At 28.8% G+C, this 16,361-nt stretch overlaps 1 protein-coding gene across 1 annotated transcript in view; it reads left to right on the forward strand.

The window, feature by feature from the left end:
- The first annotated feature begins 3,086 nt into the window (after positions 1-3,086).
- LOC129956916 (glypican-5-like) overlaps positions 3,087-16,361 on the forward strand; it is a 315,931-nt gene continuing 302,656 nt past the window's right edge. Inside the window, exon 1 of the mRNA XM_056068952.1 lies at positions 3,087-3,497. Coding sequence (XP_055924927.1) covers positions 3,284-3,497 — 214 coding nt within the window. The 5' untranslated portion in view covers positions 3,087-3,283. The remainder of the gene's footprint in view (positions 3,498-16,361) is intronic.

Raw genomic sequence — 16,361 nt, forward strand, 5'->3', positions numbered from 1 at the left:
AAGAATATAAGCAAAGCGTTGCAAAAGTGGGCCATCAAAGTCGTTTTAAATAGAAAATCTACATAAATACATTTACATTCATAATAAAGCTGAAATTACAGCGACGATCAGAGATTTGTTATTCATAAACAACAATTTATATGAGAAAGTTTTTTATAGTTAATTTTTTATGCGAACTATTTTATTTTTAATTGAAAACAAGACTTCGGAATATTTTGCAAGGCGGGACAAATAATCAAAAATTAAACTATATTAACTAATCTATCATCCTATCCGTTACTAAATATTACAAAGTTCATTGAAATGGTTTAAATATTTCTAGTAATTTGGGAGATTTATTTTCATTTTTGTAATTTATCCAAGAATTATAAGAAAAATATTACAAACGTGATTCAATAAAAGAGTTTTAAATTAAAAATCTATAAATAGGGTTGGTTTAAGTTTCTTGGAGTTTTTAAGCAATCCAAATATCAGGATCCTTTTTTTCTTTCAAACTTTCAAGCTAAATATTTTTTATCAATTTAAATTTAATTTTTTAAATGCTATTTTAACCCTTTAAAGGGCCTTTTTTTTCTACTCATATTATGTTAAAATATTTTTAGGCTTGAAATTAGAATAAGGAAAGGGATTCATTTAGCTTATTAGATACATTTAATTTGATTCATTAATTAATTTGGTTAATTAATAATTAAGTAACAAATCAAGACACATCATTTTGTCTGAGATAAAGAACTGAAGCATCTAAGTTTCTAACTTAACTAAAAAAATGTGTCAGAACAGATGCCAACCTACATAATTTTATACAACGATTGATAAATTTGGTGGGAAGCATGATTCCCACGGCCCTAGAAAGGGTTAAGTAGGAAATTATGATAAACTAAAATTAAAAAATGTTTAACCCTCAAATGCATGAATTTTTATTTTTAATAAATAAAATTTGTAATCGACCGGGAAATGGGCGTAGCTAATGGAAAAAATACAACCCCCACATATGACCTTTTTTTTTTTAATTTTCATAAATATATTGACGTATTTCTACATCATCATGAACAATTACTCCTACAAATCTATTGCATATAATAATAAAATATTTCAAATAAAATTAAAATATTACCTCTCATTACATTACAAAACATAAAAATTAATTAAGGAATTTTTTTTTCATTTAAATATAAAGGAACATTGCATTTGCTACTTAATCACTGAGTGGTATCCTTCCATAGTGACATTTTACATCTTAATCTGTTTGAAAATATAGACTCGTGACCAACGCCGTCTTTTTGTACATCGTAGAAGGCAAGAGAGAGAGAGAAAGAGAGAAGGCTCTAGGTTTTTTTGCCTGTAAACTTTGTTCTAATGAGCTATTACTAGGCTACCCTCTTTTATTGCCGTTTATATGCGTTATCAGTATAAGTAAACATATAAATACTGTTCGTCTCGATATTCTGAGCCGACCCCTTTTCGACGGTTCTATCTCACTAAGGGGTGACACAGGGAAGGATGTGCGTCCCCTATTTTGCCGAATTAAACCCATCCTAACGCATGCGCAAAAGCGCGGAGGGTTTTAGAATCCGTTAGTAAACAATAAACTAAACAATATTATTCTTTAAAAAAAAAAAAAAAAAACTTTTAAACCCTCCGCACTTTTGCGCATGCGTTTGGATAGGTTTAATTCGGCAAAATAGGGGTGAAAGGAAAGGAGGAGATCTTTACATTTAACAATAAAGTAAATTCCGGAAATGCACACATCCTTCCGTGTGTCACCCCTTAGTGAGATAGAACCGTCGAAAAGTGGTCGTCTCAGAATACAGAAACGAACAGAAACAGTACTATTCGCTACTCTTACGTTTCTATCCGAAAATAATTTTTCCTGTATGTTTTCATTACTTTTTATATAAATAATCGCAATTCGTAACACTCGTTGAAGTGAAATTGTATTCAAATAGCGAGCCAAGAATTGTCATAGATAAAGAAATAAACTATAAGATTCCAGGTGCGTTCGTAAATGATAAAATAGTTTATTAAAATTTAAAAAAAACATTCAAAGGTTGTTATATAAAGATCTATGAGATTTTAAATATACAATGCAAATCTACATCGTTAAGAATTTATGACTTAAAGGCAGATCACTTTTAAAAAAATTGGTGTCAGTATATAGCATATAAAAAATGCACAGCTAAAATTTAAAAGTAATTTTAAACAAAGTAGTAAAAAAAAAAAAAAAAAAATAGACAAATCTTCCCTTAAAGCAGTCTACATTTATAATTAATTAATAATAGGAGCGGATATTTTAAATAAAATTATGTAACATAACATTTTTTTTAGATTTATAAAGTAACATAATATAAAACTTACAAATGATATTACTACAATAATGATCTAAAATTAATTAAATCAATTCTGGATTTTAATTTGAATAAGCTTGATTGCACGGCCTTTATAATTAAATGAAAACTCAAAATTAAATACTGCATTCAAAACACTGCAAAAAAAAATCTTGAGGATCTAAGTCTCTTGAAGTAATTGCCTATTCAATAACGTTATAAAGACAACGAAAATTATCTTGAAGATTTGAGTATATTCCTGGGTTTTGTTATCCAAGAATAACAACCTAAGAGATCTAATCTTTACAAAAACAGCATATAAACCGACTTCTTATTTATACAGCTTTTCTTATCAAATCTGAATACTAACTGAACCGAACTCCAACGCTTCCCCATAAGCAAATTTACACATTCTTATCTGTTCGCAGCCACCCCACCATTCGATAACCCCTCTTCTATAAGCGGACTCAATATGGGAGAAACCGTTCACACCTTGAATTGTTGAAAAGTCACAAGTAAAAGGAGTGAAAAACGAAAAAAAAAAAAAAGTAGCCCTAAACCTGCTTAGACATAAGTAAATTAGTAAAACCGCTTCTAAAACCGGCGCCCGGACCCAGTACGTCTGCTAGACGCCAACACCGAGGGCACGAACGTTCGAAAAACTAGGCGAAAACACAGTCTACCCGATTTTAAATTTATGATCACTTGGCGACATTCCTTAGCGGAAATCTCGCCACGGCATTATCAGCGCAGGCAGTGGCAACCATTCACAATCCAGTCGGCTTTAAGACCGTGCCGTGTATGGAGGTTAGTACAGGAGTGACCAAAAAGATCTGACGAGAGGTCATACTAATATTTGGATACAGATATCAATCATAACACTGGATTTACGCGAGATATCGTGTCACAATTTGATGTGTTTGGTTCTTGTGTGATCGCTGGGATATCTCTGGAAGAACATGGCTCGCTTTTTTAGTTTTGTTGTGGTATGTTTAGTATATGGATTGCTTGTGTCATGTATTGCAGCTGATGCGAGAGCAACTGAAAACACTCCTAGTGTTTCAGATGATTTGAGTGAGCATATAGGTAATAATTCATGTGAAGATGTTCGGAAAGTGTTTGTGGAAAAAAATGTAGGCTCTGAAAAGGATACGAGTGATATGACACATGAAGGTAAAAACGATTTTGTTTTCTATTGTGTCATGTGCATTGTTGTTAATAAATTATGTTCTTTGGGGAAATAAATATAAATATGATTAATAATTTACGAAATATATGTCATAATTTATGAAATATATGTTAATTAAAACTCTGGAATTTTAAAAACTTTTAAAATAATTTTAGTTGGATTGCTTTTATTTAAAAGATGTATAATTTTATTTTCAAGATGAAAAAGGTAATCGAAGTCAAATTTGTGATTTAATGGGAAGAAGATGTGTATAAATAGTAATTTATGAATTAGATATTAGTTCATATAAAATATTATAAAAATACAAAATTAGTTTTTGTGTAGCGTGTCACAAAATAAATTTTTGTTATGTTAAGTGTGTGTGATCTAAAATTTCACGGGTTGAGTTAAATCTTTAATGAGTAAATTTTTTAAATTATCGATTTTTATTGCAAGCAAAAATTATTGTTGTTTCCAAGGTCAAGTGTTATAATTTTTACTTTAAGCATATTTTAAAATTAATACATTGTTATCAATAACTGAATCGTCGTGCATTGAGAATATTAATATTTATTTGTCAATATTGGTGTGGTTAAAAAAACGAAATAAAAAATATCTTAATTATTTAGTCCATAATAAATTTTCATTAAGCAAAAATATTTTTAATCAAAGTTTAAGCTTTATAGTTATTGAATTTTTAAAGCATACACTAATTTTATACTAAAATACAAGTTATCTTTGGATATTTTTATTGTGGATACTTTATTATTTTTTTTCAGGAAACTACATATTTAAGTAAATGTTTATTGCATATCTTATTTAAATAATATAGAAATAATGATTTATGAATAAAGGAATATTTCTAAGTAAATATCTATGAAATAAAAATTGGTATAGTTTATTAAGATGAATCATTTCTGTTTTCAAAAAGTTTATGTAATTTCTATATATTCTTACTATTATATTTACTGATGGAATTGAATGTCAGTATATCTGATATTTGGTTTCAATTTTTTGAAATACTTATTGATTTGAAGAGAAAAAAATGATTATTGAAATATTTCTATAAATTTTTTGATATAAACAACTTTTATTTAAGTGAATTTGATGATTCATTTTTTTTTTTTTTTCACTTTCTAAAGTATTTTAGCTCCTTTTAACCCAAAGTTCAAAACCTTTGGAGCATTTTTTTTTTTCATTTGAAATGATAGTAGAAAGTTATTTGTTAAACCAAACTAATTAAAAAAAATATTTGCAATATGTGGAAAAAACTTGAATATTTAATTTTGAAATGCATAATTTCCTATTTTTAGTGATGTATTTTAGAAAATTTGTTAAATTTTTATGGTTTTGATACTCTTTAGAATTAAATTAGAAATGCATAATTTCCTATTTTTAGTGATGTATTTTAGAATATTTGTTAAATTTGTTTGGTTTTGATACTCTTTAGAATTAAATTCTCCATTTAAGATTTTTTAAATTAATACTGAAGATCTATAATGTTAAAATGGTTTTACGGTGCCTCAAAACTGTGTAAAATTTAATTGTGAATTTAATGAAGTGCCTTTTGAATTTTATTGTTTGACTGTATCCTAACTTAACTATTATTATTTTTACAATTTCTCCGGTTTAGAAATTTTGATTAAATTTGAAATTAAATATATTCTATATATTTGATTATGAATTTTTTTAATCTTGAGATAGAATTGCTATTTGGCCTCTTTTTTTTGGTATGAATAAGGCTTTTTTTTTTTGTATGAATAAGGCATATCGTTCAAAATATATTGGTGTAGGGGAAGAAAATTTAAATGGCTTGTCTGTTATAACTCAGAAATAGCTTGTTATTTTCAGAAATTACACTAAAAATAGAAACTTTTATTTGAAGAAACTTCTTTTTTTGCCTTTATTTTTTTCTAATATGCAAATATTGTTATTAGTGCAGTTAGATAGAATAAAGTTGTTCACAGATATTGCTATTTTAATTAATTTATCAAACATGTTAGTTAAATTGTTAATTTAGTTTGTTAATATTGTTAAATGGCAGTGGACTAATACGAGAAATTAATTTGTTATATATGGGAGAAAGATGAAGGGTATTCACATATTCATTTGCCTCTCTAATTCTTCAGGTATAAGGAATCCAACTTTTCAAAGAATTTGAAATCAATATAATCTAACTTTCTGAATTGTCAGATATCAAAATTTTAGATCCTTCAATGAACCTAGAATCAGGTCTGCAGTCTCTAATTTCAAATTATAATCCAAGGAAGATTCCATTTCTTAATGCTTAAATATGGAAGGAGATTATAAAGGATGAAAAATATTAACTATATCTTGGGAACATTTTTTTTTTTTTTGTATTGTATCTATTCATAGATCATTATGCAGAAAGTTTTAACAACTAATTTTTTTTTTTTTTGATCAGAGGTAATATTTTAATGATAGAACTTAAATTACAAATTTATGTTTCTTACATAACTGAAGATTATAAAAAAAAGATCTGTATAAAGCAGTAAATTGAAGGATATTATATAATCAGAGTTCTTATTTATTTTCTCCTATAGAATAATAGATCATAAATTTAACATAATATCAAATATATAATATTTACTTCTTGAAATTTCACAATGCTGAGTTTGTTAGGATTAGATAACATTTAAAAATTGATACTATTGGCTCTGAGCAAATCACATTAATTGAAATTCAAATTAATAACCATAAATTTAAAAGAAAGGATTATTTAAGAGTTTAACTAGAATTCTGAAAATAATTAAAATAAAATGTGTAATCCAAACTTCCAGTATTTGTATTAACATGAATACTACCTTATTATTTTTTTATTACAGATAAAAAAAATTGATTAGATGCCTTTTAAAATGAGAATTTTAACATACCAAAACAATATAGTCACAAGGCTTTGTAATGATAAATTTTTGCCATGAAAAAATAAAAAAGGGCCTTTAAAGTGTTTAACAATGTGTTTTGTTCTCTTTATTCTATTATTATTGTAACATGATCCTTAAGTTTAGTACATTAATTTAAATACCATGATATAAAAATTTATGGGCAATATATTTTTCCTTTCTGTGGTTAATGATTTATTTCATATGAATGGAGGATATAAGGTCAGTGAATTTATATTCTTTCACACACTCTGACTTCATTGACATTGAAGATTTCAGTTGATAGGAGAAATTCTTTTTTTTTCTTCTGATGATAAGGAATCAAAAATCTGATGTTTCTATCATTATTCATGGTGTGATTTATTATTATATTTCTTTATTTAACAGTGAAATCGTATTTAATGTAATAAGATTAGAAAGCAAAACAATATTGAAAGTGATTAGAATATCCAACATTAGGTCTTTGGGGGGAGGGGAGGGTGTATATAACATTTGTACAATAAGTGCATCAGCCCTATATGCAAAGAAAAAACAAAAACTTCCATTCGATATTCTAAAAAGGCAAAAAAGAAAAAGTTAAGTTTGAATATTTTAACAAAGTGATACTTCTTTAAAGCATTTCTTAAAGTGATCAGTTGAATTTTTTAATGATATTCTGATAAGTAGTAAAAATATTTTAGAAAAATGCATGTTAAAAATAATAAAAACTTTGAGATGATTGTAATTTATAAAATGTAAGCAAGAAAAGAATCTATTTGGGGGGGGGTAGGGGGTGATGATGGTTACGTTTTAAGTATTGCAGTTGAATTTAAAAATGAAAATTCATTTTTTTTTTCCTTAAAGAGATTCAGTGAATGTGTAATTAATTTTAAAATAATGATGCTGAACCAGTTGTGAGTAAATTAAATTATGATTAGAAATATTATGCAAGATTAGGGTTTTTATTTTATTATGATTCAGTAAGTGCATAATTAATTTTACAATAATGATGTTAAACCAGCTGTCGGTATATTAAAGCTAGATTAGAGATATTGTGTAAGATTAGTGGCTTCTTATTAGTGTTGTCAATTGTGCTTGACATTAAGCAGTAGATACAGGGTGTATTATTATATCCATTTAAATAGTTCTGTATATGAATATGATATAATGTATTTATTGATAGTAAATAATAAAGTGATTTGTATATTTAAGCAGTATTTAATTTGAAACTGCTGTAATTGATATTTTGTGCTACAAAACTATATTAAATCTGAATATTGTTTAATTTTCATTAAAATCTTTCTTTGATTGAAAATGCAGTGAAATATGAATTGAAAAATTGAACTCCTTTTGTTTCTTATGGGCTGGCAAATGACACAAATTGATTTTACTCAGATTGTCACTGATTATAATGTTATTTAGAAGATGATAATATTAAAGTAGATTGAAAAAAAAAATTGTACTACATATGTGTTTGTACTATGAAGATGGTTCGTGTTGTGGACTTGTTCCTGTAGATTCTTTCAGAAAAGTCATTTCCCCACCAGATATATTTAGGGCTACAGTGATTTACGATAAGGTCTCAACTTTGTGACAAGAAGGTTCTGAATTTGGAATACAATTCTTCCAAAAACCCATCGTGTTAGCAGGTTTGATACACACTAAATCTTCCAGGATCAAAATTCTCCCATTTGTGTAGTGTTATAGTTTAGATAGGTTGGTGCTGGTTTGGGTATCATCCTGATTATCTGAACAGTGTTCAAAATTAGAGGTCCTTCCCAAAATAACCCCAGTGATCTTTCATTATAGGGATACTATGAGTAAAAAACTCCAGATAGGTCAATATGAAATGTATTTGTAGCTTGTTAGCTTTATCTTTTGTTAGTTTTTCTTATTGTAAGCCAAGAGTTTATACCAGTAAACATTTTTCTCCTTTTTTAAAATTTTTTTTATTTATGGGAATTCTAATTAATTTGTAGATAGTACTCTATGACTGTGATGACTTTTCTTAATTGCTGATGAGGGAAGACAAGAACAAGTAATCCCACATGCAGTTGGGGTGGGGGATGCAGTGGAATAGAACATTTTAGACAATATTATTAAGTGTTATTGATAGGATCCAAAAGAAATTGATATACTATAATTTATTTCTGCTGTTTGGTGTGTTCAAAATTGTAACTTCATCATCTCAATTTAGATGGAAGATGTAAAAATTCTCTTTGGTTTGTAATTTTGGCATTTATAAATTTATTTTTATAACAATTAAAAGAAACAAAAGTCAAATCTTTATTTTTTTTTTTATGTAATCTAGTGATTAAAATTCCTTTTGACTTAATCAAATATTACATATTACTAAAACATAAGTGCATTTCCTTTAAATAGAAAAGAATGACTACTATATAAATAATTAGTCTCAAGGCAAATTATTCATTTTGTTAAAAATATGTTGAAATTTTTCATTTGGCTCTCGAATTAGTTATTTTTTGGGATAAAGTTTAACACCCGCTTTAAATAAACAGTTTTTTCCTTTACATCTTCTTATAATAGTGATAATTGTAATGGAATATGTCTAATTAAATATGCTAGTAATAATTGAGAACTAAGCAACGACAACAATTGTTTCAAAGAAGAAAAAAATAAAGTTTTGCTCTTCTCTTATTTCAAAGTTTCTACAAATATATAACATCTAATATGAATAACATTTTGCATGTTTCGATGCGAGTCTGAAATGTTTTCTTTTTTTAGTCATTACGTATTTTCCGAATATTATAATAATTTCCTGTATGAATAAGTATTCACGGAGATAAATCTTCTCTCATTTCAGTTAAGATGAAATAAATTTTCCTTTGGGCACGATTAAAACCGGATACATAAAGAAAAAAAAAAGCTTTTTATCGTAAATATTAAGTCATATGCATTAATTTTCACTTAACTTTTTCCTCATCATCTTCTTTCTCTTTACTTCAGTAGATATTTGTTAGATTTATGGCTTATTCTGTGGCATTTCATCATTTTTTTTAAAGAAAATATATCTCGAATATTTACTAACAGAATAAAATCAGCGGATTTCTGCCATCCCCTTATAATTTTAGTATGGATCCCAATAAATAACTCTCTAACAATATAAATATAAATCTTTTGATTATGTGAAAAGTAGAATTCATCTGAAGGAAGAAAAAAAAATCTTCTGATGAATTATTTTTTTATCCAAATCTTCCTTGCTTGTTTGGATAATTCGTACTTTTTCATAAATCGTCTGAAAGTTTCTCTGGGTGAATTAAAAAAGAATATTTATTACTCTTTTCCCGATCTTTGATGTTCATTTATTTAGCCAAACGATTTTGCTTTTTTTCTTGTTTTGATAATTCGTTCCCTTTCATAAATCGTCTGAATTTATGAACACAAGAGTTTCTATGGGTGAAAAAAAAATATTTTTATTAATTACTCTTTTCCCAATCTTTCGTGTTCACTTTGCCAAACGATTTTGCTACGCATTTCGGACGACAATATTTATTACACTCCGAAGGTGTAGTTCTTATTTAAAACAGCTCCGCCATTGTAAAGCACAATTTCTTTTTTGTTTTATTACTGTCATCCGAGCCTTCTAATACCTTAATTTATGTAATCAATCTTTCTCCTGCTTCAGTGGTTGTTTCTTATCTGTATAATAGGCATGATTCGTAGAGCAACAATCAGGAATAAGTTATTGACTGGGTTAATAGGGCTGAATGGGAATGGACCTTTACGTACGTCTTCCAGTCCTTTATTGTCCAATTGCCTTCCTTGTCACGTATTTGTCATTTCAGACGATGTTGAAGTCGTTCCTTTTTAGACTTTAATTGGATTCTCTTGTGTTTTTTCTTTACTCGGCTGTTGCAAGTTTCTTTTCTGTTCCGGCTTAATAGTGTATTGCAGCATTTCATACAAAACGTAACTTCGTAGTACAGTGGAAGAAATAAATAAAAAAATAGTCAAGGATGGGCTTTTTGTCGTCTGTGAAGAATTCAAACATTTTTTTTCTTTTTTAATGGCTTGAGACTGGTTTTTAAAGCCCCACTTCTTTCTGTATATAATGTTTTTAATTTTTGGATAAAATTTGTTTCATTGGAGGATTAGATTTTAAGATTTTTTTTAGAGGTATCTTGTGACAAATTAGTCTGGCAAATATGACGCATTAAGATAAAAGGACTGTACGGTTTCAGTGAATACGCAAGGAAGTAAAAGAAGAAACAAATATAATAGAAAAAAGACGCCGGGAAAGAAAAGATACTAAGGAATCTGGAAACACGTGATGCATCGTTAGAATTTTTTTTTCTCATAATGTTTTCTTACACATTTAAATATCGTTTGCTTTTAGATTCTTTGAGCATTTCTTTTACTATAATCTTTTTATATTAATGGAGTTGAAATTATCAAGCTATTAAATTCAAGCAATATTTAATTGGATTTCATTTGTGCAGATATTTAAAAAGCGTTTATTATACAACATTTTTATTCGAAGAATATATTTAAAATCACTTAACGGGATATAAATTCTATTTTATTTTTTTAATTTTGAATATCTGTAAACTCAAAACTATTTCTTTATTCTCTATCATTTATATATCTTTGTTCTATTTATTGGATAGTTGAATATCGTCTGCTTTTAAAGTTTTCAAACATCCTGTTTACTTCTATGATTTATTAACTTTTTATATTAGTGAAATTTGATTATTAATTTAAAAAATTCAAAAAGTATTTAACTGGGACTTTTCATTTGTGCAGTTATTTAAAAAGAAATTCATTTATTAATTTATCTTTTTCAAAGAATATCTTCAAAGTTGATAGATATCAATTCCATTTTTAAGTTTTTTCATTTTATTCTTAAATGTAGAATTTAACAATGTTTATGTATATGTTTATGCATTTATAATAATGCATAAACGTATATTTTTATTGTATAAAGCCTATTATTGTATTAAATTACTTAGTAGGAATATTCCAAAAAAATCATAAATAGTTCAGTCGTTTACTATATTAGATTTATTGTAGAAACTTTTTGCTGTAATTATATTAAAAAATTGCTTCCATTTTGAATGTACATAAGTCCTAGAATTTTTTTTTGAGTGGATTTAATTGGCTAGGTGTTAATTGTTCGACATTTGCAACTTAGCATGGCATCAGACTTAGCATCATTATATTATGTTATATTGTAATATCGCTTCATTTTTTTACTGTTGCAAAATGTATCGTGGATTGCAAAATTAAATTGGTATTAGTATTTGGCACGTATAAGTGAGCTCTCACTTGCTTCATTTATCAGTTTCATAATGATTAAAAAATATATATTACATGTTAATAATGGCCAATCTTTTAGACAAGTGAAGAAACATTTAAAGTAAAATTTTAAGTTTAGTTTTATCTGTTGCTCGATTTTAATTAAGTTAGTCATGCTTTCTGTTTTATTAAAACGTAAATTTCTTTCCAGTTTTTTAAAAAAATCCTTTCTTTTTGTGTTGTTAATCTGCTTACAGTGATATTACAAACCGGTTTTTATGCAATGTACTGCTTCCGAATATACTTAGAATAATAAAAAAAAAGAATGATTAATGAGTATTTATTATTTTGTTGTATAACCGAAAAAAATTGTTTCAATTTTCATCTCATTAATTCATTTCCTTTCTGTAAAAACAGGTAGTTGTTAAATATAATAAATCTTTTATCAGTATACTGTATTCATAGATTTAAGACAATTTCCTTTTTTTTTTATTGTATGAAATTTTATATTCTTGTTTTGGGGGATTTCACGCCATTGTGTACCCCCTCCCCCCTTTAATCTGGACGTGACTCGCATACATCAGTGAGGGTAAAAAAGTGAAACGACGCGATAAGACATCCATTATATACTTATGATTTTTTTGAGGGATACAGGTTCAAGATTTATAGATATCTCGTTTTTTATCTAAAGGAATTTTGATGTTCTACGCCATTTTCCATAGAACTTCATAACGGAATGGTAATACCTGTGAGAAAAAAACATCTTGGTACTTGGATAGCAAGTGTTTAGGAAGATTTAATTTTCGGAATTCTTAAAACATAGAAGTATTGTTTGTATTGAAGGGGAAAGTACCAGCGGGAGTGTTTTCCCTATCTGTATATTTCTTATAATTTGCTCTGTACGGCGTGTTTTGTATTTTTGAAAGTAAGAAAGTCCTATTTATGTTGATGAAAACAGTAAATGCGAGTTCTCCTCTCGAACTTCTTCCTAATACTTAGCTCATAACAGCGTGTTTTGTATTTCTCAAAGTATGGAAGTACAGTTTACGTTGAAGGAGGAAAGTAAAACGCTTGTTCTCCTCTCGAATTTCTTTGTTATATTTTGCTCAGTACGACGTGCTTTGTATTTCTCAAGGTATGGAAGTACTCTTTATGTTGGAAGGGAAAAGTAACTGCTTGCTCTCCTCTCGAATTTCTTTTTGATACTTCGCTCAATACAGCGTGTTCTGTATTTCTCAAGGTATGGAAGCACTGTTAACTTTAAAGGAGGAAATCGAATGCCTGTTCTCCTCTCGACTTCTTTCTTATCTTTTGTTCAGTGCGACGTGTTTTATATATTTCAAGATATGGAAGTACAGTTTATATTAAAGGATAAAACAAAAAACATGTTCTTCTGTCGAACTTCTTTGTTATACTTACTCAGTATGGCGTGTTTTGTATTTTTCAAGGTATCGAAGTGCTATTTATGTTGAGGGGGGGGGTAGTAGCTGCGTGTTCTTCTCTCGAATTTTTTTCTTATGTTTTGCTCAGTACGACGTGTTTTGTATTTCTCAAGGTATAGAAGTGCTCTTTATGTTAAAAGGGAAAAGTAACTGCAAGTGGGTACTCCCCTCGTTTTTTTTTTCTTATATTTAGTACTGTGCAATGTGTTCGATATTTTTGTGTATGGAATAGAATTATGTATATACTTTGACCTCTATCTTTGAGCTCTTGGCTCTGACATTTTTTACAGGTTTGCAATTTTGGTATCGAGTACCTACAGAATTACACGTATTTAGCTTTCTGTATTTTAAGATATCATTTTTTTTGCCATACGTATATATATATATATAATCGACCCTCCGGCCACGGTACAACCCTCCCAGAAGGAAGTACGTCCCGTCATCGATGGGAGGAGTTGATCCCCCACCTATTAGTGTACCCTCCAGGGTGGCGAGATCCAACCACCATGCCGGAAGCATCTCATCCTCATTTCGAGGTGCCCCCCCCCCGGGGGTTTGACTACAAGTGTAAGTTTGTTTCAATCGGTTGAGAGAAACATGTCTAAAGCACAAATTCGGTTTTCGGATTACTATTATCTGCATGTCAAGAATTAATCGCAAAAAAAAGTCGCCAAGGATGGCATGATGGATTCATTGAAAATGCTGAATTCACGGCAAAAGTTAATATTTCGTAATTATTTCACGCCAATACCGTTAAAGGCTTTCTCTGGCATGACAAATTTATTAGAGAGTATGCAAGAAAGTTTTGCGGAGACCACTCCTGCTGGTTTTCAAAGCGAGTGATTAATTGTTGAATACTGTCACGTGATAGAAATTGTTTTTATATCTTGGTCTCCGAGAGAAACAAACCGTCCATTGTCCGTATTGTAGATTTGTTATAATTGACCACACCTAGACAGCAGCACTTGTGAAGGGCCTAAATTGAAAACTGAAATTAAAAGTTCTTGAGAAACTGGGTTAAAAACCCTTCTGTTGCTTGATGATGATGAAATATTTAATGGCAAAGGAAGTTGAATGTTGACAGATGACGTTGGAAATGACGACGGCCGCAGATCAAGTCAGGGACGCTTTAAATGTTAAAAAGGGCTGAGTGGCTAGAAAGAAGAGTTGGGAATTATTATTGTACTGATTGTTTCGGATTTCTAGTTTCTTAAGCATTGGTAATAATAGTAACGCGAATTTGTACTGAAAGGAATATATATATATAATATGTAATGATATTTTAATTCTAATTTCAATTTAATTAATTTCCAAGATTTTATCTTAATTTTTAGCCCATAGTAACTTCATTCTAAAATATTCTCTTATTTCGTGATCCAATTCCACTTTCGGTTTAATTAATCCCTTTGTAAAAATAATGCGCCATCAGTACTACGTATTAAATGAAAGTGATACTTTTACCCTTCAAAAAGTGTCAAAGGTCACACGTGTATTGAATTGGTGCCTGGACAGAAATCCAATGTTATATAAGGCTAGTAATCATGTGTTCGGCCCTTTTTTCCCTTTTCTTACTTCTGTGTGTGCCGCGCTGCGTTTTCTTGTATATAATCATGCTTGCTACTCGGAATAGAATAAAACGAAATTAACAATATCAAGTCTCTTCTCACTGTTTCGAACCTGCATTCTGCTTCAATCAAAATATGTTACATATTATTTAGTCGACAGGATTCGACGAAATTCATTATATATATATATATATATATATATATATATTCTGAGCTATTTTAATTGCACTAAAATAGTGAAATCATATTTAATTTTATTTATTCCAATTATTTGTGTGGGTTATTATTTATTATTAATTATTATCCGAGTTATTTGTCTGTTGTTAACGGCGATCAAAAACGCCAAGAGAAAGTTTCGCCAATTTGACGATTTCAGTCGTCAGGCTATATAGCGTGCTTGAGTATGTTTTTATAATTTGGCGAAATATTTTTCTTGGCGCTTTTTGGTCATCGTTAAAACCGAATTGTACCAAACTTTGAAACCTGAATTTAAGTGGTTGTTTAAAAATTTATATCTATTGAATTAAAAAATATTGACTTTATCTGATATGGAAACAATAATAAATATAATTCAACACGGACTCGCACGCACCCATTTTCTTTTATTATTAATTGAGATATTTGGATTAATCCAGTTCTTTCAATCACTGAATCGAGTTCTTTAATTCCAGTTCCCCAATTCCCAAATTCTAGAGACGCATGGATTAAAGTTTACTGAATATATTAACTTAATTAGAGAGAGGAAAATGAAAGGACTAGCTATCATGTTGTAAAAAAAGCTTCTATAATAAATAAATTTAAAAAAAATTACTTCAATGCTATTAACAAGCGAAATGTAATTTTGTATATTACGCTAACATTCTGAAACAATTAATACAGAAAGCCATAGTTTATTTTATAAGGTTCAACTTAAATAATTATATTTTGAAAATATAAAATAATATATTCTAGCCACCTTCGGCGATAGTCTGTTCACCAACCATATTTCTAGTCCATTAATAAGTCGATCAGCTTTCATTAATTATATCTTATCACTGTGAAAGAACGTGTTATTTTAAATTACACAGACACAAGAGCATTATTATGGGTTAATAATGCTTAAAAAGGGGCGAAATCGGTCTATTTGCTGAGACTGTTCTGCCATTTTGTAACACCTCTCGACATTTTAATCGTCGGCCATTGATGGCATATCAGATGATCAAGTTTTCATATAAAACAATAATAATTATTAAAAAAAAATTTGAAATCATCGCAGTAGTTGTGGCTGGAGGATTTTATCAAGGTTTTTCTAAAAGTTTTTCATTTCAGAAAATTTACACCGAGGAAGTGATTTTACTTTCTCGTATAGATAGTATAAAGTCAGTCGGCCGCAACAAATCCTGTCGATACTGCTACGTTCAGTGGTGGCGGGGTGGTCGGCTGTACGCAAGAAGTATAGAGAAAGTATAGTAATAGTCAAAAAATTTGAAAACGAAATTTTGACGAATCTCCACCTTTCAGAACTCGAAAAACACATTTTTGGAAAATGTCCGTCTGTCTGTGACAAATATAACTGAAATACGCTTTAAGCTAGACGATTGAAATTTGGTATATGTCTTTACACCAAAATTGTTGATTATTATCAAATTTTGAATAGAATCTATTCAAAAGAAGTCCGCCTGTTCGAATGTAAGTTAACAAGACAGTTACAAATCGAAGAGAGCTAGAGATATGAAATTCGGTCT

Source organism: Argiope bruennichi, chromosome 11, assembly GCF_947563725.1.
Source record: "Argiope bruennichi chromosome 11, qqArgBrue1.1, whole genome shotgun sequence".
NCBI lineage: Eukaryota > Metazoa > Arthropoda > Arachnida > Araneae > Araneidae > Argiope > Argiope bruennichi.